Below are 24,114 nucleotides of genomic sequence, written 5' to 3'. Positions count from 1 at the left end.
CCCAAAGCTCACTGGAACCTGGAAGTTGATAACCCTGCTGCTCACAGATGCGCCTGCCCCCCACCCCCCAATTATGCAGCCAGATCCTTGAGCAAGTGAGACCCATGCTCTGCCATGCCTTGTCAGGCTCTTTATGTCCAGGTGGCAAAGAGGAGATCTCTAGGGGAGAACAGGGGGATGGGTACAGGTGACTTACAGCCATTCATGAGCTAAGTCTCATGACCGACTCTGAATAGCCACGGCCTGGGTCTCCGGGGCCAACTCAAGAGAGGGCACCCTGGCATGGCTGCTGTGCCAAGATCCGAATCTTGGCAGCTGGGCATGCCTCGCACTTCCAGCGTCAGAGCTGCAGCCATGTGTGTTTTGAAAAGATGCGGGCCCTGGAGAAGTGGACATTGGCTGCAAGACAGACCATCTCTCACTGCTTGTGAGAGCTGAATGCGCACTCTCGGGAACTCCGCCTGAAGCAAAGTGGCAGTTCAGGAACAAACAGAGCTTCCTCTATGCTCTCTCAGTTCTCACATTACACTCCAAGAACTCAAGGTCTGTGACTCTGGTCCCTTCGGGTCTACGCTCCACACGAGACCGAGAGACCGAGGAAAGCTCATGAAGTCTCGGCCTTGAACAGATCGCAAATGCTGAAGGTCTCAGGAGATTCTCAGCCACCAAGGTGATGGTTCTCCCAAAGGTGCGCAACTGGACTTTCTCTGTTCTAAAACCCAACTTCTCTCCTCTAAGCACCGGCCTTCCATCTCTGCCGTCAGGGGCCACGTGAGAGCCCAACTCAGGTGCCACCCACCTTCTGAGAGCCGGGATGGACGGCCGTAATGTACACGGGGTCCACCAGTGGCTTTGGCCGCTTGGCCGACTCCTCGATGATGCCCTGCCATTGCCTGGGCAGCCCCGTGAACTTCTGCTCCTGCTGGTCGTAGCCCGTGTGGACCCGGTGTTCGAAGTTGGAGGGGGCCGAGATCTCGATGCGTTTCTTCTTTTTGGTGAACATGGTGATGTTGGCTAGCAGACCTGGAAGAAAGAGGGGGAGGGTTTTTAAAAAAAATCTTAATGGAGTAAACCCTTCTTGTAGATCAGCAGCTCCAGAGCATAGCGTGGAAAAGCCTCCCACCCCACACCCTTGGTTCCCACAAGGAGGCACCCCCCCCCCAAAGGTTTGTGGCTTCATAGTGAGCATATCAGCAGCATGGGAGATCAATGCTCCCTTCCTGTCAGAGCGCCAGTCCCTCCTGTGCACCCTCCACCAAGAGGCCCCTGCTAGGCAGACAGGAGGAACACATGGACTTGCACAGGGTTCAGGTACAGGATCAATGGGAGGCAAATTCAAACCTCCGGAACGTCCAGGAAGTGCACAGCTGAGCAGCCTTCCCTAATCCGGCCTGTGGGGTTCTCCCAAAAGTGCAGATTGCACCCTCAGCCTTGCCAGCTTCCTCTGGGTGGCTGGACTGAACTGGGAATGGATAACCGAAGCAGCCCAGATCAGGGAAGGCTGGCTTAAAAGAGGGAAGGCGAAGAAGGGCTACTGGCATGTTTCATGCTGCTGTGCTTCTTAGAAACACCTCCTGGCTGGAGGGGCTTCGGCTGCTGAACTTTTATGACCCTGTTTTCCCAGCTCAGCAACACCAGAGAAAGCCACACACACAGACATGCACACCGCCATCCATCCATCCATCCATCCATCCATCCATCCTCAGAGCACGTGAATTCTCCTCCTCCTCTGCCCCACAGCCCTCCCCACCTGGTCTTCTGGCCCCCAGATTCTGCCTTATCTACCCTGCTCCCCTGAGAAACCGTTTCCACCTGAATGGTCCATGCTCCAAACGGGACAAAGGAGAAAGAGTGGGGGGGGGGAGTCTACTGGCTTCCTCCTCTCGGGGAGTCTTGAGTTGATCTCATCCAAATCCCAGCCCTGGTGATCCCAAAGGCGTTCCTGGGATCAGCTGCAGCCCAGAGACTCAGCACTCTGCGGCGTGCCTCACCAATCCGGTTGGACCGGTCCTTTCGTCAGCAAAGCATCCCCCCCCTGTTCCGTTTGCCCAACTGGGCCAGCAGGCCTCCCTTGACCAAGACAGGGAAGGCAGCCAAGGCAAACTAGGCAGCGACACAGAAAAGAGCAGCAGTGAATCATGTCGCCATTTTTGTCAGTGCGGAGAAAGATTATGCAAAGATTTAGAAAATTAGGTTTCTCAGGAAGCGTAAAATTAGCATTAGAAAAAAAACCTGAACAGCAAAAAACGTGGCTCCAAAGAGGGTTTCTGTAGTTCGTATAAAGTAGCACCAGCCTTGTTTATACCAGGAAACGATACAGAAGGAAGAAGCGAGAGTGAGAAATTGAGGAGTGCAAAAATATTTTGATTTTGGCAATGTCACTTCTCTCCAGTGTGATCTCCTTAACTGCTTTGGCTGCAGCTCCCCGGCCCAGCTACGAGTGGAAGGGAAACCCAAAGGACTCTAGACTTCCAGCACTCATCAAAGAGGCTGCCAGGCATTATTGCCTTGGACGGTCTCTGTTCCTTTGCTCTGCAGGCAAGCAGCTCAGAAGCCTGGCTCTCCATCTGGCAAATCAAATGCACGGCACGGAGACTCACGGACTCAGCAAGAGGTGAAAGGTGTGTCATTTGACACAAACACACCTGCATTCCTAAAGGAAAATCTCTGCCAGGTCTAGAGGGCCACAAGGTACTGTAAGACCCTCCTCTTCTACAGGGCGTGGCCATTCATTGGGCTGCAAAAAGCAAACCAGGACACCCCAGACGGGTTGGGATCACAGCCGATCCTCTGCTGGCTGGGGAATTCTGGGAGTTGAAGTCCACAGGTAGTAAAGGGGCCTAAATAGTCTATATAGTGGAGTGGAGTCAGAAGAGACCAGAATAACAAAGTTGGAAGGGACCTTGGAGGACTTCTAGTTCAAGCCCCTGCTCCATCCTTTCAGACAAATGGTTGTCCAGTCTCTTCTTATCCTGAATTATGAGTGTGCAAATCAAACAGACTTTATCTAAACCAGCCTGCTAAGAAATTCCACAGTTCTCTAAGGGGAATCCTGTTCCTACACTGCTCACCCTTAAAGCAGATAGAAGGAGGGGGGGGCTAATGTTCCTCCCCCCCCTCCTTCTAGTAGTCCAGCAGGGCTTTGATTTCTGGTGGGTGGCAGGGCTGAGGCGAGTCTGCTCCAATTTCTCAGCCCAAAGGCGGAAGGGCCCCCCAGCACAAAAAGCTTCAACTCTTGACCTTCCCGGGAGATCAGTTTCGCAGCACAATTTATCCCAAAAGAAGCGACCAAGCAAAGCACAACCAGGAACGAGCTGCATCGGTTGACATTTTCACTTCCAACCGCAACCTGACTTTCAGGCACAGATATAAATCAATTTATTTTATCACAACAGCCTGTGAAAAAGAGGAAGTTTTCTTGGGGGGCAAAACTGAAGTGTGGGGCGCCATCCCTGCAGCAGATTTGGGTCCTCTGCCAGAGCTTAGCTTAACTACAAAAGAAGATGAAAAGCCCTCCAATGCAACGCAGAGCGTGACGCTTTCATGTGCCAAAATCCCTTCCGCCATTTCCCGAGGAAGCAGTCCTGAAAATCTGAAAGTCGAAAGTGCTGGAACTAAAGCTCCCGTTTCAAAGGAAGAGAGGCAGGGACAGATCCATCAGAATCCACCGTCCTCCTGCTCTATTGCAATTCCTTGCTGAGCGGGCCAGGCTGAAAAGCAAACCGTTCTTCTCCGAGGGAGGGAGGGAGGGAGGGAGGGAGGGAGGGAGGGAGGGAGGGATGGTTCTTGGACGTGGGAAAGGAGGCCACCCCGTGAGAGCCCGCAGCCTCAGGGAGGGTCTTCCTTCCTTTTTCCGCATAAGTGGGCACAGGGACACCCAATTCCAGAAACAGATCCAGAATCTTCTTGCCCAGGCCTTTGGTTCAAGTCCACTTCTGGGTCATGTGAATTTGTTTTCGTGGTTATCTAGCTTTTGCCATCTTCTGTTCTTTGTTCCTGTGGTCCTGTGTGTTTTCCTCCGTGAAATGCCCAGCGTCACTGAGAACTGGGCAGTGAAAAAACCAGTTTAAAAAGCTGTGCTTTAAAGTTCAGTTCTTCAGAACAGAAGAACAGCAGTAGCAGTTAGACTTCTATACCGCTTCACGGTGCTTTACAGCCCTCTCTAAGCAGTTTACACAGTCAGCCTATTGCCCCCAACCATCCGGGTCCTCAGCTTCTTGGATGACGCCCGGCTGCCTCTCGAAAAAGCACCTTTGGGACCACCGTGACCTGGATGACGGAGAATCTCCACAGACAGCTTGGACAATGGCTCCGTCTGAGGGAGGCCTAGGTGGTCTCCCCTGCTTCTCAGAAAGAGTCGTCCAGGGTGGCCCCCGCACAGCTCAGCCTTCCTCAACCGGCGAATGTGCTGTTTGCTTCCCTCAGAGAGGGCAGAGAGCGCAGGCTCAGCGCTGCTGCATTAACCGAACCTTGCGCCTGGCTGAGCAAAGTCTTCAGGCCTGTTATTGTCCGGGTTCTGCAGCTGGCCCAAAGCTTAAGAGAGAGATTCACGATGATCTGCAAGCTTTCAAGACGGCTTTCTGCTCAGCTGAAGTGCCGCTTGATTAAAAGCTCGAAGCATTTCATTAGCAGCCCCATAATCCCAGGTGCCCTGGTGCTCTTGCTCTGTGGCTCCAGTGACCTCAGGAGGCAGACCCAGGCGTCCTCCCCGCCTGACCTCCATCGCTAGCCGCGTTTGGGAAATAATCAGAGCGCCATTAAGAGCGAGCATGCAACCCTCCGTATGAAGAGACAGGCTGTGGAGAGGCCTTCTGTGTTTGAACTCTGCCCGTAAACTCTCCAGGCAACCCGAGAAGTACCGACCTTTTTACTACAACAGGGAGGAGGTGATTTTGGAAGAGGAGTAAGAAAATAGAAGGGTTTTTTTGGCCAAAATGTTTTATGCAGGAATGAACTGACCGATGTGCCTGATCTGTGGTAGATTCACATTTGAGGACCCCAGGACCAAATCCAGCCCCACAGGATCATCAGAAGCTCACGTTCTTTGGCTGCTGACCTGTAGGGTAGAAGCAGAAGCGGAGAGCCCTGAAATGCTCAACCCTGCAGACCTGATCTGCATAAAGGAAGAGGCTGATGGACATGCGTGCTGAGTTCCAGTGAATGAACATTCACCAGCGTCCAAGGCAAAGTCAGACTCCACATCTGGAAAACGGGATGCCCATTAAGAAACCAAGAGGCAAATAGCTTTACTCTGCCCAATGTCATCTGCTCTCATCAGACACGGAGGGAAGGAGCCATTTCAAGCTTCTCGAGTGTCTGAAACAAGACATCATCCGTGGGCCTCAAATCCTGCCACGTTCCAAACCCACTGAACTCAGATGCATCAGCTGCCCGGCAAGCACTTTTATCTACTTATTAAATTTATACACCGCTCGTCTCCATATCCAAAGCGACTCTGGGCGGCTTTTAGGATGAAGAACATCCGGAAGCAGAGCAGCTTTATCAAGAGCCCTTGCTTTGTTGCTAGTAATTGACCATTTATCTAGTCAAATGAAAAATGACAAGCCGCCCACGATCGTGGCACCTGGGGCTTCCTGGATTGCTCAATGAAGGCGAGAGAAACCCCCTCCGGCTCTGCTCTGCGCTGGTCCAGAGACAAGCAGAGGCTCCCTCAAAACAGATGGGGAGCCAAGAAAAGTTTGCAAGTTGGGGCTGTTTTCCAGACAGCACCAACTTGATCCCCAAGGGCTGAGCTTGCATTTCTCGGGAGCCCTGCTTGCCTTCCAAGCTGTTCCGCCTTTTCCACGCCCTTCCCATCGCGCTTGCCAGACAGGGGAACAAAAGCCACGTCTCTAGGATTCGTACGAACTCAGCCGGAGAGCCGCTGCACAGACAGCCCTGTAACAAAACCATCTCCAGACTCACGTCTGCTTCTCTCTCCAAAGTTTGAGAGAAAATTGATCCGTGAGTGGATTCAGACAACAAGGCACACAAACATTAAAGTTGTGCTGGGACAAAGGAGCCCCACCTGCCCCTTCCGGGCCCTAGAAAACTGGCCAAAGCCCCTTCAGCACAGGCACAGAGCCCCACTGTCGATCCGCAGAGATCCAAAGACCAGCCATGAATCCATCCCCCAGACAGGTCACGGCACTTGCTTGCGGCTCTGAAAGCAACCCCTGCCCCAACAAATGCCCCCCTCCCCTTTTTTTCTGGCTGTAATAACAATGGGAATGGTAAGCACCAAGTAAGTGAGGAAGAAGGTGCCCTCCTCCTCCAAGGGATGCTGGCAAACCCAGCCGAACAGGCTTCTCACACTCAATGCTCCCGAAAGGTGTGAAGACAGCAGACTTACACGCACACTCGTCCTCGGGAGACTTCATCGTGGCCCCGTGGCTGCCTTTGTCCACAGGCTGTGGCAGCTAAAAGGAAGCACCTCGGCCCATCCCCTGCTCTTTATGGCTTTTCGGCCCATCCTCTCTTTAATTAAACGCTCCCTTCCTCCCTCCCTCCCTTCTCCGCAGTCCATTGGCTGGGGAAGTTCTCCACACTTCTGGCTCTGAAGCACAAGCTCTTTGCCGGTTACTCCCAAAGGACCAAACGCTCCCAACACATTTGCTCCAACGACCAACTTTTCCAGACTGAGTTTTAACCACCAAGAATGCAATGGCAGCCCTCTTTCCAATTGTGTATTCTGCAGAGGGTGTGTGTGTGTGTGTGTGTGTGTGTGCGTGCGTGTGTAACCAGACATCCATCTCCTCCTCTCTATCAGACATCCCTGCAACCTACTAGTGCAAAGGGATTCTGCCTTCCTGATGTGACCATCGTGGCCCACTGAATTGATATTCAGAGTTAATGTCGCATCTAAACTTTACCCCATAAAACATAACGCTCTTTACTGTGAAAAGCACAACAGTAAAAAAGGCGTACAAGCCTTGTTGGCAAATCTTACGATAATCCACAAAACGTTTGAGCATCATTGCACAACAGGGAGAGAAAATGTTTCCCCCCACCCTTGGGACGGCTGGGGCTGAATCTTCATTACTAATTTATTTATTCATTCATCCATCATATTTACATGGCTGTCAAACGATGCTGGCAATGAAGTGACTCTGGGCGGTTTTATTACAAATACTCCTATCCTCTTTATAACAAGCCAGTGAATCTACTTCACTCCACAATTAAAAATCCATTTTATGAGCTGCAAGTTAGCGGACCCATGAATGCCCATGACCGAGGAAGAATTAAGCGTGGCACAGCCATGGGGATCTTGCTGGCCACTGTTATTAACCCTGGCATGCCGACAAAGCTTCTTAGATGATATGTGCACTCACAGCAAGCAGTACCTGATCACAAAAGTGTTAACCTGTTGTGTATAAAGGCAAAACCTCCTTTGGGTTCAGATCAATTCCTGGTGACTTTTCAGAAATAACAGAATAACGGAGTTGGAAGGGACCCTGGAGGTCTTCTAGTCCAACTCCCTGCTCAGGCAGGAGGAGACCCTACACCACTTCAGACAGGTGGCTGTCCTTCAGTGATGGAGCATCCACAACTTCTGAAGGCCAGTTGTCCCACTGATTAATTGTTCTCACTATCAAGAAATTTCTCCTCAGTTCTAGGTTGCTTCTCTCCTTGAAAAATTTCTATCCATTGCCTTCAGGTGCTTTGGAAAAACCCCTCTTCTTTATGGTAGCCCCTCCAATACTGTAACACTGCTATCATGTCTCCGCTAGTCCTTCTTTTCATTAAAGTGATCATGCACGGACCACAGGAGTTCTACCCAGCTTGTCATAGCTCACACACCTGATCACACACACCTCCTTGGCGTATATACACTTTTATAGCCAGTATGGGAGAGTTTTCCACCATTTACCTGGCTCGCCTGTGGTAAGGGTGGGCTTTAGTGGCATAAAAAGAACTGTTGCCCTTGAGTCCATTAGTCATTTCACATCGCCTGCACAGTATCGCTCATGCACATTAGCATGGCTGGCTGGGTAATTCTGGGAGTTGAAGTCCACGCATCTTAAAGTTGCCAAGGTTGAGAAATACTGAGCTAAACAGACTTGTACCAAAAAGAGAAAGGAAGCCTCCAGCCGTTCTTGTTACTGGAGAAATATGGAAAATATGAAAGAAAAAAACCAAGTCTACTTTTTCCCACCGTACTCATCACCACAGTCTTTGGGATACATCAGAGAACCTTACGGCCGTTCGTTCTACGGTGCTGTTCCTTGAAAAAAGCGACTATGTCTGAATTCCTATCCACTTGTTTCCCATGATTCTACGAAAGCACCGAATAGCAGGCAGACGCCACTGTAGTTCAGCAACGAGGGGTGAAGGATTTGAGGTTGGAATAGCACTGGGGAAACAAAAGAAGGAGTCCTTCAGTACACGCCAGGGAGTGAATTTTCCCCAAACCTAGAACATTTCCAATATGTGCAATTTGAGTTTAAGAAAAAAAACATGACTGAATCTGAGCACTCGGATCCAAAGACAAAGGAAGCTACAGGCGAGATGTACAGGAGGTTCAAAACTTCAAGTCTAACCCACTGGAATTCAAAAACCTATGTAACCGTGGCCAGAATCATTCAAGTTCCGTTATCCAGCTCCAAATCAGAGCGGGTCAGAAAAAGATGGCTAAAATGTAAAGCGAAGCACAAGTGAATAAAGCATACTGCAGTGTTTCCCAACCTGGGCAGTTTGAAGATGTGTGGACTTCAACTCCCAGAATTCCCCAGCCAGCTATTCCATTTTTAAGGTATGCTGGCTGGGGAATTCTGGGGCTGAAGTCCACACATCTTCCAACTGCCCAGGTTGAGAAATGCTGGCATACCGTATAAGCAGGAAGGGAAAATATTGGCGGTTAAAGTGAGTGCTGAGCAGTCCAGCTCTAGTCAAGCATTGGGGGGGGGGGTGATTTCCCCTGACTTAAACAACACGCCTTCTTTCACCCTCCGTGCGATGCTGCAATTTTTTCCACAGTCCAATTAAGCGTCCCTTACAACTCTGATCAGATTCATCCCTGCAGTGACACAGTTGGCGGCCCCAATTGTCTGTGTTTCCTTTCTTCATCCTCTGTGCCAAAGGTTGCAAGAATGGGGGGTTTCTTCTTCAGCAAAATTATTAAGAGTTCATAGTAAGGGGGAGAGAATTGACACACATACCCCTAAGCCCACATCCCATCAAATAAGAATTGCATACTTTACTTTCTTGAAACACTTTCTGAAAAAGGTTGAGTGCAAGATGGTGGGACAGAAAGAAGCGGAGCAGAACCATAACAATTCGGGATCAATTCCCCCCCTGACTGAAGGGAAAGTTATTTATTTGTTTATTAAATTTATATGCCCTCCGTCTCACTATTCGGACCGAGTTGAGCCATCTGGGGAACTCGCATCCAACTGGTGTAGCTCAGTCCTGGAAGATCTACTGATGCTCTCTGTAAGTGGGACAAAATACCCTCACCCAACTGTGACTGCAGGGCTAAAAAGCAAACTATCCAACATTATAGTGTCAGCGACTGGACTGGAGACATTGCCGATTTTCTGGCTCTGACAAATGAAGCAAAAATTATATCTGTAATCTAGACGTACGTTTATAATATTTAGACTTTCTACTTCATGTTTTGTATCTTTACCTTTTTTATTGAAATGTGATGTGAATGTGCCTTATGACACAATAATAAATAGTCCTCACCTGTGCCCTTACTTGTTTTTCTATGGACTGAAGTATCTAGAGGTCACACTGTATCTGCTGATCTCTGAGCAGGATGCAATCAAGGAAGCCAGAGTTAGGCAAGCAATAAAACTGATCCAGATCCAACCTCAGAAGAGAGCTGTTATGATCAAGCCCCAGATTCTCACTTGAAAGGATGCCAGTTAGGGTCAGCCTTGGAAGGAACAGCAAAGGCGGTGCTGCTTTGAGTAAGGGGATGCAGAGCAAAGCTCCCTGAGCAGACCTCAAGATCCGAAAACAGTTTCCTTAATTTTGGAATAATGCAGAGCAGGCTGCGGCCTTCGCACTTCAGTATGCCAATACTGAGTTCCTAATTCAAAAGACAACATTCTCCCCGTTGGCTGCCTGGGCGACAGGGATCAATTCATTTAAAATATGAATTTGTTTGGCTGGGGTATTTGACAAAAAGTGTTACTTTATGGCATAAATCAGGGGTGTCCAACCTTGGCAATTTTAGGACCTTTGGGCTTCAACTCCCAGAATTCCCCAACTGTGCTCTTGGCATAAATCTTTTAGTTGTTTTTTTTATCTCGCCTTTAATACTTTTATACATAACTCAAGGCAGTTAACGTACTACTTTGTCCTCCTATTTGCCCCATAGCAACCCCATCTCTGTGAAGGAGATGGGCAGTTCTTCAACATGTCAAATAACTAAATAAAACCCTGTGAGATGGGTTGGACTGAGAGGGGAGGACTGGCCCAAAGTCACCAGCTGGCTTTAATGCCTGAGGCAGGACTAGAAAGATTAGAACTTCCAGCCCCCTGATTTCTAGCTGGTGCCTACGAGACCAAAACCTCATTTTGGGGGCCTGCAGGGAAGAAAGAACCCTCTTTCCACCCTTCTCCTCCCAACAACGCAGAAAAGCAGGGACAAGATCAAACCAAAGTCCACAATCCTGAAGAGGTCTGGAAAGACCACCCCGGAGACTTGGATTTAATTAAAGCACTGGGATCTGTTTTCTGCCTTGTCCCTAACTGTGGGGAGGAACAGATATTTAATTCCCACAGATGAGAGACTGTGCAGCTCCTGGCAGATCCCTTTCTGCTCTGGGATGTCCCAGATCACCCCACCAGAAGGCAAGGCAAGGCAAGGCAAGAAATAATGCATGGAAACTAATCAAAGAGAAAAGCAACCGGGAACTAAGGAGAAGCTTTCTGAAAATGACAACTATCAACAGCCACCTGTTTGAAATGGTACAGGGTCTCCTGCTTGAGCAGGGGGCTGGACTAGAAGACCTCCAAGATCCCTTCCAGCTCTATTCTATTCTGAAATATTCTGAGATTTTTTTAAGCAGGTGCGGAGGCCAGGGCTAGGAAACGTCTCCCTAGATCTCAAGAGGCTCCTTTTTAAGCCACAGCCAACCTCTTGCAAAGCCTATTTGTCTGCTAACGGCCCTTCCAGCCCTGGCTGGTGGCAGCCAGCAGCCTTTCCGCAGGTCAAACTCCCCTTATCTGCCTGCCTTGTTTGATTAGTCAGCCATAACCAACACTTTTTCACAAGCTTGGATAAACACGAGAGCTGAGCACGCCCACAGCCACCAAGCATACACCCAGCAGTTAAGATCTCGCCACTGGCTGGAAGTATAACCAGATAAGTATAACCTTACCAGGAAAAAAGAAAAGAAAAGAAACCAAAATGGAATGAGCCAGAAGACTGACAAAACATGTTTGTTTCAAGAGCCGAGGGTGTGTGTGTGTGTGCGTGTGTGTGTAGGAAGTTGGAACTCTTGCCTATCAGAATGGGCAAATCATTAAGGCAAAGTCAAGAGACGAGGTGCATGAAAAGTAGTCTCACCAATTCCAACGCCACCCCTGCAGTGTTCAGCAAAGGATCTTCTTTCCTCCAGAGCAGGGCTCTCCAAACTTGGCACCTTTAAGGCTGGTGGACTTCAGTTCCCAGAATTTCCCAGCCAGCGGAGTCGAAGTCCACCAGCCTTAAAGGTGCCAAGTGTGGAGAGCCCTGCTCTGGAGGAGCTGGGTAGGACTACGATGTTGTTGGGAACAGAAATGGAAGAGCTTGGGGGTTGAGCAAAGCTTATTTGATGACCCTCCACACATGCTCCCCTACGCAGAAGCCCTGCAACGTTCAAGAGACACCCCCCCTTTCATTTCTAGCCAAAATGCCCATCCTGCTGACCCAGCCTCAATTAAGCCGACGGATCTTCCTCCAAACTGCCATCTCCTCTCCGCTTCAGGCGCAGAAACCGGCACGTGGTTTGAACATCGATTCTGCCCAGAGCCAGAGAGTGCCGGGTCCTCCAGACAACATTAAAGGGTCTCTCGAAGCAAAAAAGAGCCAGGGGCCTCTCAGAATGGAAATCCCATCTGGGGCCTCCTCTGGGGCAGCGCCCTATGCGCTCTGCTGTCCAGGGAGGGAGGGAGGGAGGGAGGGGAGAGGAGAAGGCAAGGGAAGATTCAGCCCTCGCTAGGCAGGAAACAAACCTGCAAATTAAATATAAGTAACTGGGGCATAGAACAATCATTATCTTGCAAAGCCATTTTTACCTCACGAGCTTTGCAAAGCAATCCTAGCATGAAATTGAAGGATCGGCAGACTGCCTTGTTTTCTTTGGCTAAACCCGGGGGCTTTGCAGTTTTCCCGGGTAACCAGAGCCGGGCCTCGCTCTGCCCTCTGCCCTCACTCACCCAGGCACTGCCTCTTTCCCTCTCTTAGGTCTACAGCACGTAACCCACTACCTGCCCAGGTTTCTTACTTCCTCCTAATCCTCTCCTCAAAACTCACCCTACACTATTTCCCAACTATAACCAACCTACACATGCACACAAATGCATTCTTCTACAATCGCTTCCTGTGACTTCAACTTTAGCCGGCAAGCTTTTTGGAGGGGAAAGTCAGTCTCCTAGGATTTGTAAACTAAGGGCTTGCTGAGCACAGTCCCACAATACTCCATTTTGGAGGTTCCACTATGAAGGCATTCCAGCTGTTTCAAAAGCTTATTAGCTTCCAGAGAGATTTCCTCCGCTTCCAAAAAAAAAAAAAAAAAAAAAAGGGCTGAATTTCAGAAACAAATTGGATTATTATGACAGGATCTTTAAGCTGCCGAGGAGTTATCTGTAATTGCTTTATAAGCTGCTTCACTGTGGAAGATCAGGTGTGATTTTTTTTTAAAGGAAATTCAGAACTCCAGGAACACGTCATCCGTTCAGTCAGTACAAATCATTCTAAACCTTAATGACAAGCGGGTTTTTAAAGATAGCGGCGTGAAAGCCCCACCGGCCCAGGTGGCACAAAACATAAGCGTAACAAATCGATTTAGATATCAAACTAAGTTCAAAAGAAAACAAACCACAGGGGGGCTTAGTGAAATGTGCAAGCTAGACCACTACTCGTCTTTACTCAGCTTGTCACCAGCCCTCAACTAATAGCTAATAACGAATAGGAACTAATAGCCACCCGGTGGCCTAGGCCAGGGGTCTCCAACCTTGGCAACTTTAAGCCTGGCGGACTTCAACTCCCAGAACTCCCAACTTTTCTGGCTGGGGAATTCTGGGAGTTGAAGTCCGCCAGGCTTAAAGTTGCCAAGGTTGGAGACCCCTGGCCTAGGAAATGTGTATTGATCAGATATCCTGAACTGAGGAGGAGGGAAGAAGCAGGATCTGGCCCTTCCTCCTTGGCCAGCTCTCCCTACTCTTGGTCAGCTTCTTTGTTTCTTACCCCTACAGCCCCTTTCTCAAATTTTATCGTCACCATCTTGCACCTGTGATATATTGAGGAGAGTCTCGGTAGCCGCAGATACAGGCAGGGCTGCCTACCCACTTTCATCCTCCTGGCAGTTCAGCAAAGACAGAAGTTCTTGCTAAAAGGCTGGCACTGCCCGATGCCCACCTTGGGGCAGGGCAATGGGACTGCGCTGGCACCCTGAGAGGCAACTTGTCCAAGGAAGCCGCGATTACATTTTAACTGTTGGTTCCTGCTCTTCTGGTCCCTCCTGTTTTTAGAACTCCACGTTCACGAGCTATTTTAAGAGGCCCAAAAAGATAAACCCCAGAAAAGGAGGAGCTGTTTTAAGAGTCTTTTGCCCCCAGAATATTCATCTCCAGAAAAGGGAGATGAATTCTTCAGATGGTAGAGTTCAGCTGACGTGAAGTCTACACGGAGAGAAGGGCGAAAGAAGGGCGTGCCCACTGCCTGGGCCCCCAGTGCCTAAGGAAAGCCATGCTGTGCCTTCCAAGGGGCGGCAGCCCAGCCAAGCCCAGCCCAGGGTCCTCCTAGTGTTAAGCAGAAGGCTGGAGGCGGAAGTGGGGAGGGGGGAAAGAGAACCCGGGGCAAAGGGAAGCACCTCCCCCTACCAGGCTGCGTGGGGGAAGGGGAGCAACTGGGGGGGTGGGGATCCATTCACTCACCTCTTGCATCGCTGCACTTCCTGCAAAGCCAACTCCCTGGGGGCTGGGGAGGGGGGCACAGAAGGGCGAGGTGGGGGGAGAGAAGAGAAACCGGCCTGCTTCCCTGTTCCGCGTCAGCTGGCTTGGCTGAGCAACAGATCCGCAACCCAGGCAGGGACACTCCTTCCCTTCCTTGCAACCCTAAAGCCCGGCCCACGACGGACGGCCTGCTTGGCAAGGGGAAAGGAGAAGAGCGCCCCCAGTGGCCGTGGAGCACAGGCACACACAAAGAGGAGGGGAGCCACAGGTTGCCAGGTCTCTTTAAGGTCTTCTGACCTTCGTGAGCCGAGACCACACAAGCACTTCAGACTGAATTTGTTCAGGCACAAAACGTCTGGGACCCAGATACCTTTTGGGGTATTGGGGGGGGGAAGAGTTCTCCACACATGCTCAAAGGTTCCTGTTCCTTGTGACAGAAGCCACCTTGCATTAGAGCCGTTTTGTTTTCCCACCCGCTGTTATTTGCAAGAGAAAAGCTACCACCATTTCCTGTACACTGATTGCCCCCAACTAGTTTGCTTCCCACCATCCCAAGAAAACACACACACACACATAGATGGGAGATAGTTTTAAAATCTCCCCCCCCCACACACACACATGTACACAAACCCCACTCCTCGCCTGTGACGTAGTCTCGGATGAAACCAGGACTCTGGACTCTGCTTCCCCCGGAGTCTCGGTTTCACTTGGCCCCGCTTCCACTCCAGCGGCACAAAGAGCATTCAGCTACGTCGGAGGAGGCAGGGAAGGGAGTGGTGCGCAGTTCCCAGATTCAAGGATAACAGGGGGGAAAATTCCCCAGGCAGAGTTCAGAAAGGGGGAGCCTCATCCTTCTCCTTTCATCTTGACACAGACTTCCAGAAACGTGGATCTTCCTGACTTTCATCTAGAATATAATCTAATACACAATCGAAGTTTCAGAATGATCTCAGTTTCTGTTTTGGAGCAAGATGACAGGAGATTCCTGAAATATGACTAAAGAGAATAAGAAAGTATAATTGTAAAAAAATCACTATTTTTTAAAAATTAAACTGTCTTATTCTAATTGTATTTAGATCGTGCTGAAGATAGAAGACAATGCATTATTATATGTGGAATCATCTTTAGCAAAACACATTTTAATATTTAATATTATTTTGGCAGCCTTTTCAGAATAGACACAATTCAATGGATTTCAGACTTAAAGGGAATAAGGAAAACTGTGCCAAAGCCTGATTTGGGGGGGGGGAGACAGGGGGTCTCCCTATTTCTCCCACCCAAGGTTTGTTGTACATTCTCTTGTGCCAGCAGACAGTCAACTGCCAAAACAGTTTTGAAACTCTGCCCCTTCCCCAGGATGCTCCCTCCCTCTTAAGTGTGCAGTCTATCTGATTTCTTTGCAATTGTTTGGCAGGAAGTGCCTGTGATCCCGCAGAAGAGAAAAGGGTTAAAAAGGCCGCGGGAGATTTCAGCCATCAGCCAATGAGGTGGCAGCATTTGAAACCAAAAGGGCCAATGGGCAGCATCTGATGGTTACACATCAAAGAGAGGGTGGAGGGGGATTAGGGGAAGGAGGACTGGTGGCCAGATCCTGAAGATGGAGAGCAGGCAGCAAGTGGGCAAAAGCTGGACCCTCCCAAATGCCCAGGGGCTGCTTGGGCATCCCGGAAGGAAGGAAGGAAGGAATGCTAACTTAGCAATTGGGTGAGAAGCAAAATGCCTTCAAGGAAAAACCCAAGCAAGTCCAGTTGCCTTTTGAAAAAGCACCTTTGGGACAATCATGGCCTGGATGATGAAGAATCTCCGGAGACATTCAGCCTAAAATAGGCAATCCAGAGGCCCATGCCAATTTACCCTCTCCTGCTGCCCTCTGGCCTCTGCACAGGCAGCCCCAAAGGGCCTTTAAAAGAAGCCAGCCCTCCCAGGAGAACTTTTACATGTTACCAATCACTTCTGCCTAAGGTGACCAGAACACCAGGGCTCCATTACCAGAGATAACTGGCAACGCAGGGCGAGGATTCTTGTGCAAATCCAGGCTCTTTAAATTATGAGGTGAGATTAAATATATTGGGCTATGATTTTTAGGAATCTTGTTCACTGCAGTCTGAAGTCTTAGTTCTCCAGCTGCAAAGGCAAAAAAACACCAGCGGTCCTGGCTGCCCTGCAAAACAGCAGAAGTGACCAAACATCTACAAAATATTTGCAAAGAGATTGCCCTTGTGGCGAGGTGGGCGGCAAATAAATGTAGTAAAATAGATGAATAAAATCCTGGGAAATGATTAATTATAAGCTGTTGACTTCCCTGGCTTCTGTTGTGTGACCAAGGAGATCCATCCGCTAACTCATAATTGCCCCCAAAGGAAGTCAGAAAAACTCCTGCCCATTGCCCTGTCTAAAAGGCCAACTCAGCTTTCTGGGGGACTCCAGGGTTCAGCCCACACCCCCCTCCAGCCTTTCCCACACGGAAGGACGGTCGCCACAAGTGGCAATGCACAGCTGCTTAACTTCAGAGAAAGGGACAACAAAATTTAACTTCATTTCCATCGTGGTCTGAGGAATGGAAAAAGCACCTCACGATCAGTAATATAATTTCTGAGGAAATGAGCACACGTAAATCCTAAATCAATAATGCAGATTATCAGAGAAAATAAACAGCATTAGGAATTGTAGTCATCAGGTCCCCTAAAGGAAAAGTACAGGCAGTCCTTGATTTACAATCATAATTGTACCCAAAATTTCTGTTGCTAAGTGAGACAGTTGTTAAGTGAATTTTGCTCCATTTTATGGCCTTTCTTTCCAAGGTTGTTAATGTGAATCTGACTTCCCCACTGACTTTGTCAGGTGGCAAAAGGGGATCACATGACCTGGGACACTGCAACTCTCATAAATACGAGCCAGTTGCCAAGCATCCATATTTTGATGCCGGCTGGGGAATTCTGGGAGTTGAAGTCCACACATCTTCAGATGGCCAAGCTTGGGAAACTGTATTTTGGGAATAACTTTTACATCCAAGGAGGATCCAAGGTCAGGCAGACAAAAGAGTTCGCCTCTGTCTCCCCCCTGCAAATGGCAGTGCCATCCCCAATGGCAGCGAGGTCAAAGGGTTGAAGCAGCCACGAAGCAGCTGAAAATTCCTCTTCACTTGCCGATAATCCAGTGGCCTCCAAAAGGAATTTGGAGTAATGATGACGGTGATGCAATCTGGCAGCAGAGTTTACCGCTAGCATTAATTGTCTCTTGAAAAGTCTATCCGTATATTGGACCATGCGGGGGATGAAGGTCTACTTCTTCTGCCCGCCTCCCAGGGAAGATCCTGCCCCCCAAAAGATATTAGCCAGATCGCTACGGGTTTCAAAGCGCTTAATATGATTGTGAAATGGAACCGGAGGTCTTTTCTCCAGCTTTGTGTCTGTAATGGCATTTCATCCATCACAGGAGCAAAGACACCTTACCTGACAATGAAGTCACTGCAAGGCCCAGAAAGAGATGGGCAGGGAATAAAGTTCAGGAAAATGTCCTTTTGCCCCCCGCATGTTATTCATAGACACAGACACCACCCCCCACAAAGATTAATGTACTTTCTAGCAATTTTCCTGCCTACTTTGCTGTACAAGTATTGCTTCTAGTGGGCCAACCCGATTATAGTCAGTCAGACTCAACGGTTGTCAAGACGGAAACCTGCAAACCAGCAAGTTTGATTCTAACATAAGAATAATAATATGGAGTCAAGGAAATAGCTCCGAATTCAAGTTGTGGGTTTTCACAAGTTGTGTTGCAAATGTGCAGACATTGTTATTTGTGTATCCAACAACCACCTTGAATCACCTTTTCCATGCTGGCTGAGGAATTCTGGGAGTTGGAGTCCACAAGTCTTAAAGTTGCTGAGTTTGGAGACCCTTCCTCTATTACAGTGATGGCTAACCTTTCGGCCATCGTGTGCCAAAAGCGGTGGGAGTGCAGGGGATCGTGCACATGCCCACCCCCATAATTCAACGCGCCTCGCACGCACGCGTGACACACACACACCCCGCACTCCCCCCACTTTTGGCACACAATGGCACAGTGGGCCCTGGAGGCCCATTTTTCACCCTCCCCAGGCTCCAGAGTCTGGGGAGGATGAAAAAAGCCTTCCCCACCCAACCCCCGGAGGCCGGAAACGGCCCATTCTAACCGTTTTGAAACATTTGCTGACCCTTCTCTGGAAAATCTCAGAATCCCTCCTGAAAAACCAACCTGCCAACAATTAATTTAAAATACAAGTGAAAGTGATACGACCAGGTAATCCTTTCCTTTCCTTTCAGTCTTATCAAGACATACACATAATTCTCCAAAGGCTCTTGGGGGGGGGGCAGGTGCCCAGAGTTCACAAGAACTGTAAAGCCTGCTTACTTCATAGCTTTTTAAAGATTCTGTCCTCCTTAAGACCTTGGCTGAAATCCATTTTATATTTATCCTAGGAGAATTGTTTCCACACAATTTCCACTTTCCTCCATGTGTGCTTAATTGTATGCAGCCTCCTTCTAGCATCCCTGTTTTTAAGGAGCCTCTCTGTGACATTAGCGAGCAGAGAGCAAAGCTTCACAGATCTTCCTAACCGCTTCACTCCTTATCACAAAGATACACTTGACAATCACACCTGCTCCTTGTATGAAGGATCACAACCCCTTCCAGATGGTGGTCTCCCTCCAACACGAAGGGGTTATCTGAGCTCCCCTCACTCATACCTCTGCTGGCATACCAGTGGTGGGTTGCTACCGGTTCGCACTGGATCAGGCAAACTGGTAGCGGCGGCAGTGAGAGGCTCGCTCACTCGCCCGCACGCTTCTGGGCATGCACAGAAGAGCCCCGCGTGCACAAGCAAACCGGTAGCGACGAGATTTGGAACCCACCCCTGTGGCACACCCTGGCCTGACCTGGGGACAGCTGCCACTGCTAGAGATACACACTGCTTATAGAAATGAGCCGCGGCCAAATCCCTTGGGCAGCTTTGCTCCAAGCCCCCAGCTCAATCCGTCTTCACCTTCCTCCTTATCTGACCCAGAAAGTCAGCTCCACTAAACCTGCTGGGGGTCCCGAAGGATGAAGAAGCTCGGACCCCTCAGAAACAATAAGCAGCCACAGAAAGAATAACTGAGAAGGCTCTTCGGAGAAGGTGCAAACGGCACAAAGCGGAGACCCGGTGCACACTCGGGCACTTCTCACGTCCAGGGCCAGGCAGCCTCCTGGATTCAATTCTCCTTGCCCTTCACTTCCCCAGGAGGCCAAAACGGGCCATTAGCACACACACAGCCCACCAAAGCTACAAGAAACCAACTGCTCTGGGAGATGCAAGCAGGCCTGGTTAATGTGGCTGCAGGCAGTGCCTGGAGAAGATGGGCCCTGGAGAGACAGGGGATAAGGAAGGCATGCCAGGAATGCAGAGGGATCCAAGACACACAGCTCCCGTTCCCACCCCCACCCCCCGAATGGGAGCATGAAAGGCACAGACACACCGGCTGGAGTGAGTGACACCCTTTAACTCTTCCAATACAATTCACCCCTTCATTTTGCAGAGCTTGTGCCTCGTAGCTCAGGGTTCGTCTTCCTCAGCCTCAGGGTCTCCATTCTGGAAACCAAACATTCCAATAGAAAAGAACAATTAAAGCGCTCACCTCTGTATCGCATCCCAAGCTGCGAGTGGCATTCAGTCCATACCACAGCAGTAGAACAACCCGGGTTACGTGGTGCAGAAATAGATGTAAGACCAGTGGCCCATTTAGTCCAGCTCAGCTTCAACTGACCAACAGCAGCTGAGGTTTTAGTCAGCGGCCTCCTGACAACCTTCATTCTCTGCCCCCAAGGAGGACGCCGCAGTCTCCCCCAAAGCTGTTTCGGCCGAGATCCGACACGGGAGGTCCACAGAAATCGCCCGGTGCCCCCTTAAACCCAAATGAAAACAGGGACCCTTCAATGCAGCTCAACAGCAGGAAGGGCTCTCTGAAGCCCCCGAGGGTCCTCAGCAGACTCTTCATGCCCCTCAGAAGCTGCACCCAGGTGGGGCCTTTCAGCCCAGCCTCCCTGTGTTTTGGTGCAACCCTCCCAGCAGAGAGTAATCCTGTCAAAGGGCTGGTGGCGGCAGCAACACTGCTTTGCCAAATAATTACTCTGGTGGTAATTAAACTGCAAGCTAACTGAGCAAGACCCTTAATTACTTCTTTACATCATTACTAGAATTACAGAGTATTCTCTCCCCTAAACACACATGTGGGATGATAGGGTGGGTGGAAGAGAAGCAAAATGGGACAGAACTCGCCGCCTTGCTGCTAATTTCCATTAGCAGGGAGCAGAGCCATTACTTAAAATTGTTTAAGCAGGCTTTACTTTGTCCTAGGAGAAGCTCCCGCTGTTATTCATGAACTTTTCGCTCAGCAGCCCTGGCACCAGGCCAGCTCCAACAGGCACCTGCACCTGGGAAGTGCCAGTTCGCTAGTTGCTCCCTGGTAAAGCAGGTGCGAAGAGGCTCAGGGCCCACCTTGCTGTCTGCTCATCCGCACTTCTCCCAAGGACGCAGCTTCCCTTCTTAAGCAGTTCACGGATTGTTCCCAACAGAGTTGGAGAATGATGGCCCTTTTATGACTTGTGGACTTCAACTCCCAGAATTCCTGAGCCAGCCAATGAGGTTCCCAAACGTTTTGTCCTCTGCTCCTTCCAGGCAAAGCAGAGGCCCAAAAGGTCAACGTGCCTGACATGTGGGCAAAAAAAATCCAACATGCCACCCACCCCCTGAATGGTATAACCAGGAGGCAGAGGCACAAGACTTCAGTCACACATCAGCTTACATTTGAACATGATTGGCAGCTAGGATTCCTTACCAGAACTTTTTTTTTTTTTACAAAAAAGTTTTTTTTTTTGAACTGGTGTTTCAAGAGGGAAGCCCAGTATTTTAAATGCAAGAAAAATTCTAGCAGCATTATCCCAAGCCTGCAGCATTTAGAACAAAATACCTTTTCCTTATGCCGGAGGCTTAGTTCCAATATATATATCATTACAGTTATACAGAAGGAGCAGATACAGCAGGCAATTTTATTCCTTCTTCCATGCTCCACATATGCTCAAATTTAGAACAGTGAAAAAAAGAAAGTAACTCTCCATTCAGGCTTAAAATACCTTCTGTTTCTCTTTCTCCCGCTCTGGCTTTAACATTTTTTCATAGGAGGGAGAAAAGTCGAGGCCCTTTGGAAAGGTTTGAAAAAATTGGCACAGACACTACAGCGTCTCATTTCTCTTTCCGCTCGTTTTCTGAAATCTCTCGTGTGGATTTTTCCTCAATAAACTGAGCTCTTATTCCACTTCTATGGGTAACAGCAGAACCTGCGAGAACAAGAAGGGGCTGGATGCAGTTTCACAACTGAAGAATTAGAGGGCAGCAGGCAGAAAAAACTCCCCTACCTGGAACGCCTCCAGGTGGATTAGATTGCCATTCCTGTAATCTTTTAGCCAGCAGTCGGGGGATCAGCAGAGCTGAAGTTAAATCTACCTCAATTTCTGTTCCATTAAATGCTCCTTCTTGGATCAGCCTTATATGATCCCTTTTTAAAGATCCCTGCAGTCAAATTTGTTCAATCCAGAATGCCAATCACTGCAGCCAACCTATTACTGTCATACATGTGGAAATAACAGAGTGTATCTCAAAACACACCCAAGTGCAAAAATGGTCCTGTCTCCTCTAATTTAACAAAAATAAAGCTGATGGCAATCTATAATTTCTGCTATTTGCCCCTGCCTTTATGTACACCTGTACACTATTTTTAAAGCCTATATATCAGAAAGAGTCAGAGTCCTAAGTTTTTGATTTAGATAATTTGACTATTATAAAATAAACAGGAGTGGTGGATTCATTTAAACAGAACAGAGCAGTGTTTCTCAACCTTGGCAGTGTGCAGATGTCTGGATTTCAACTATGCTGGCTAAGGAATTCTGGGAGTTGAAGTCCACACATCTTCACGCTGCCAGTGGTTGAGGAAGACTGGAATAGAAAACTAAGAGTTACCGGAATAGAATGCTTTTGGTATTAATATTCAACTTTATTTAGGGCCCAGATAATTGCATGCACCTAAGCAGGCCTACCCCCTCGCTTGCTCTTTTCATTCATTGACAAAGCCTTCACATCCCCCTCCACCATTCGGAGAGAATGGCTTTGGCTGCCTTACATAATCAGACTCTTCCCAGGATTTGGAATAATGCAGCAAGAAAGCTCCTGCTTGCCATCTTCTGGCTGGCCCTATATGGGGAAGGGACTTGGGTATTATGATCAAAGAGCCAGGATCCACTCCTGAAAGATTTGTAAAAACTATTTCCAGTCTTTGCAGAGAAATGCAGAACAAAGGCATTTAGAAAATACTTTCGCGTCCAAGACAATCCAAGACAAAACTTTAGGTACTATTTGACATACCCCATGTAGGTAGGTCTGTCTCGCCACTGAATTATGCTCCAGAGTGGTTCTCAAATCCTCATCCACGGATTCAAGACTCAAAGAACAACAAATTTAGGCAACTAGCAGGTTTGCTCTCTTCTCAGAACTCGAGCATTTTTTTAGAACACAGCGTGGATTAACTAATGTTTTCATTAGGAAAAGCAAAGTATATCCTTGTTGACTTTCAGAATGTCCCGTATTGACTTTTTCATCCTGGAAGCGTTTTTCCAGGTTGACAAGATGGGGTCTCTTCCCCACCACGCTCCCTAAATCTGAACCTGACAATTTTTGGAAAAGTCTCCTTTGAAACAAGTTTGACTACTGGGCCAAGAGTTCTAACACTTTTGTAAAAGATGAAGCAACATGTTTCTAACTTTTAACAGGAAAGAACTCTCAGTTCTATGCCAAATGAATGTTCTTTCGTATATAAATGCAGTAAGCACAAGCTGGCAACAGGACCTCCTATCTCCTCTCCAAACTTTCCAAATATAGTAACTGTTTAATCTCCTGCTTCCCTGGGCTTTCTTTTCTTTGTTTTCTTGAAGAGAGATCCTGGTTTCTTTTGAAGTGATTCCAAGTTTGCAATTGGACTCAATACAAATCATCTCATCAAAATAAAGCCACCAACCAGAGACCAGTTTGTAGCTAGATTGCTTGTTTTCTGAAACATTTTGAAGGGCTTCTGAAGCTATCAGTATGATAGATTATCCTGGGATGCAAACCTCTGCATTCAAGTTGTTTTTGTCGACATATTCAAGGGATAAACCAGAGGCTGAAAGAGCTGAGAAACAATAACCTTCTGGCAAGACAAAACTTGTCTTTATACCGATCTTTATAAACAAATGTTTGACTCACCTTGTATATAATAAAAAAAAAATGGCATTGGCCTCTTTGGAACATAAAATTCAGAACAATTTCTCAAATAAGCATCGGTATATGCCCAAGATATCCCAAAATTCCTTATTAGCAAATACAGAAGTTGCAACTCGCAACCTCAAGTAAATGACCCTTAACTATGAAAGTGAGCTTACACTAATATACCACACCAATATATGGAGCCTACAACAATGTACGGTAAGCAGCAGGGCGTGTCCTACTTACAGGTGCCAAAATCCTGAAACAGATCACCTCCACCATTCATGTTCTAAATTTAATCTTTTTCTTCCAAAACTTTTACCTGCCAGAGTATTCTCAAATTACATTTAAATCTAGAAGCATTTAAATATAAAGTACAGCTTTCCACAAAATGATGTGAAGTAGACTTTCAAACATTCAGACATGTCTTTTTCTGGAATAATTTTTTTTATGCAAGACAACGTATCAGCTAGCTACATTCCATAAACCACTTTAGTATGAGTTCTTTTGGACACTGAGGCTTATAAAGTGTGGAAGTTGAGCTTCTCCAGCCCTTAAATTTCTCTGATCTACAGACAGGCAGGATTATGTGTCAGGCATTAATAGTGCTGTTTTCTTTACAATCAGAAACCGAGTTTGCAGTTTATAAATATGATGGAGAGATTTATTTCAAACCTTTGAGCCAAAGTAAATTCTTG

General features: G+C 48.2%; 1 protein-coding gene across 15 annotated transcripts in view; it reads right to left on the bottom strand.

The window, feature by feature from the left end:
* The window catches only part of PAK4 (p21 (RAC1) activated kinase 4), a 39,064-nt gene that overhangs the window by 13,187 nt on the left and 1,763 nt on the right, over positions 1 to 24,114 (bottom strand). For 2 of the 15 annotated variants that reach the window (XM_087876235.1, XM_087876242.1), the window contains exons 2-3: positions 21,256 to 21,459; positions 800 to 1,023 (exon numbers count right to left, since the gene is read on the bottom strand). In XM_087876235.1, the coding sequence (XP_087732361.1) occupies positions 800 to 1,003 (204 nt within the window). In that variant the 5' untranslated portion in view covers positions 1,004 to 1,023; positions 21,256 to 21,459. Of the gene's footprint in view, positions 1 to 799; positions 1,024 to 6,352; positions 6,485 to 7,343; positions 7,404 to 7,870; positions 8,354 to 14,091; positions 14,291 to 14,739; positions 15,106 to 21,255; positions 21,460 to 24,114 lie in introns of those variants that run through there. The other 13 variants (XM_087876233.1, XM_087876239.1, XM_087876234.1 and 10 more) reach the window with 10 other exon arrangements.

Source organism: Pantherophis guttatus, chromosome 10 (genome assembly GCF_059756535.1).
Source record: "Pantherophis guttatus breed Tessera chromosome 10, ASM5975653v1, whole genome shotgun sequence".
NCBI lineage: Eukaryota > Metazoa > Chordata > Lepidosauria > Squamata > Colubridae > Pantherophis > Pantherophis guttatus.
The sequence above is the reverse complement of the archived record's forward strand: the minus strand, read 5'-3'. Positions and strand labels throughout refer to the sequence as shown.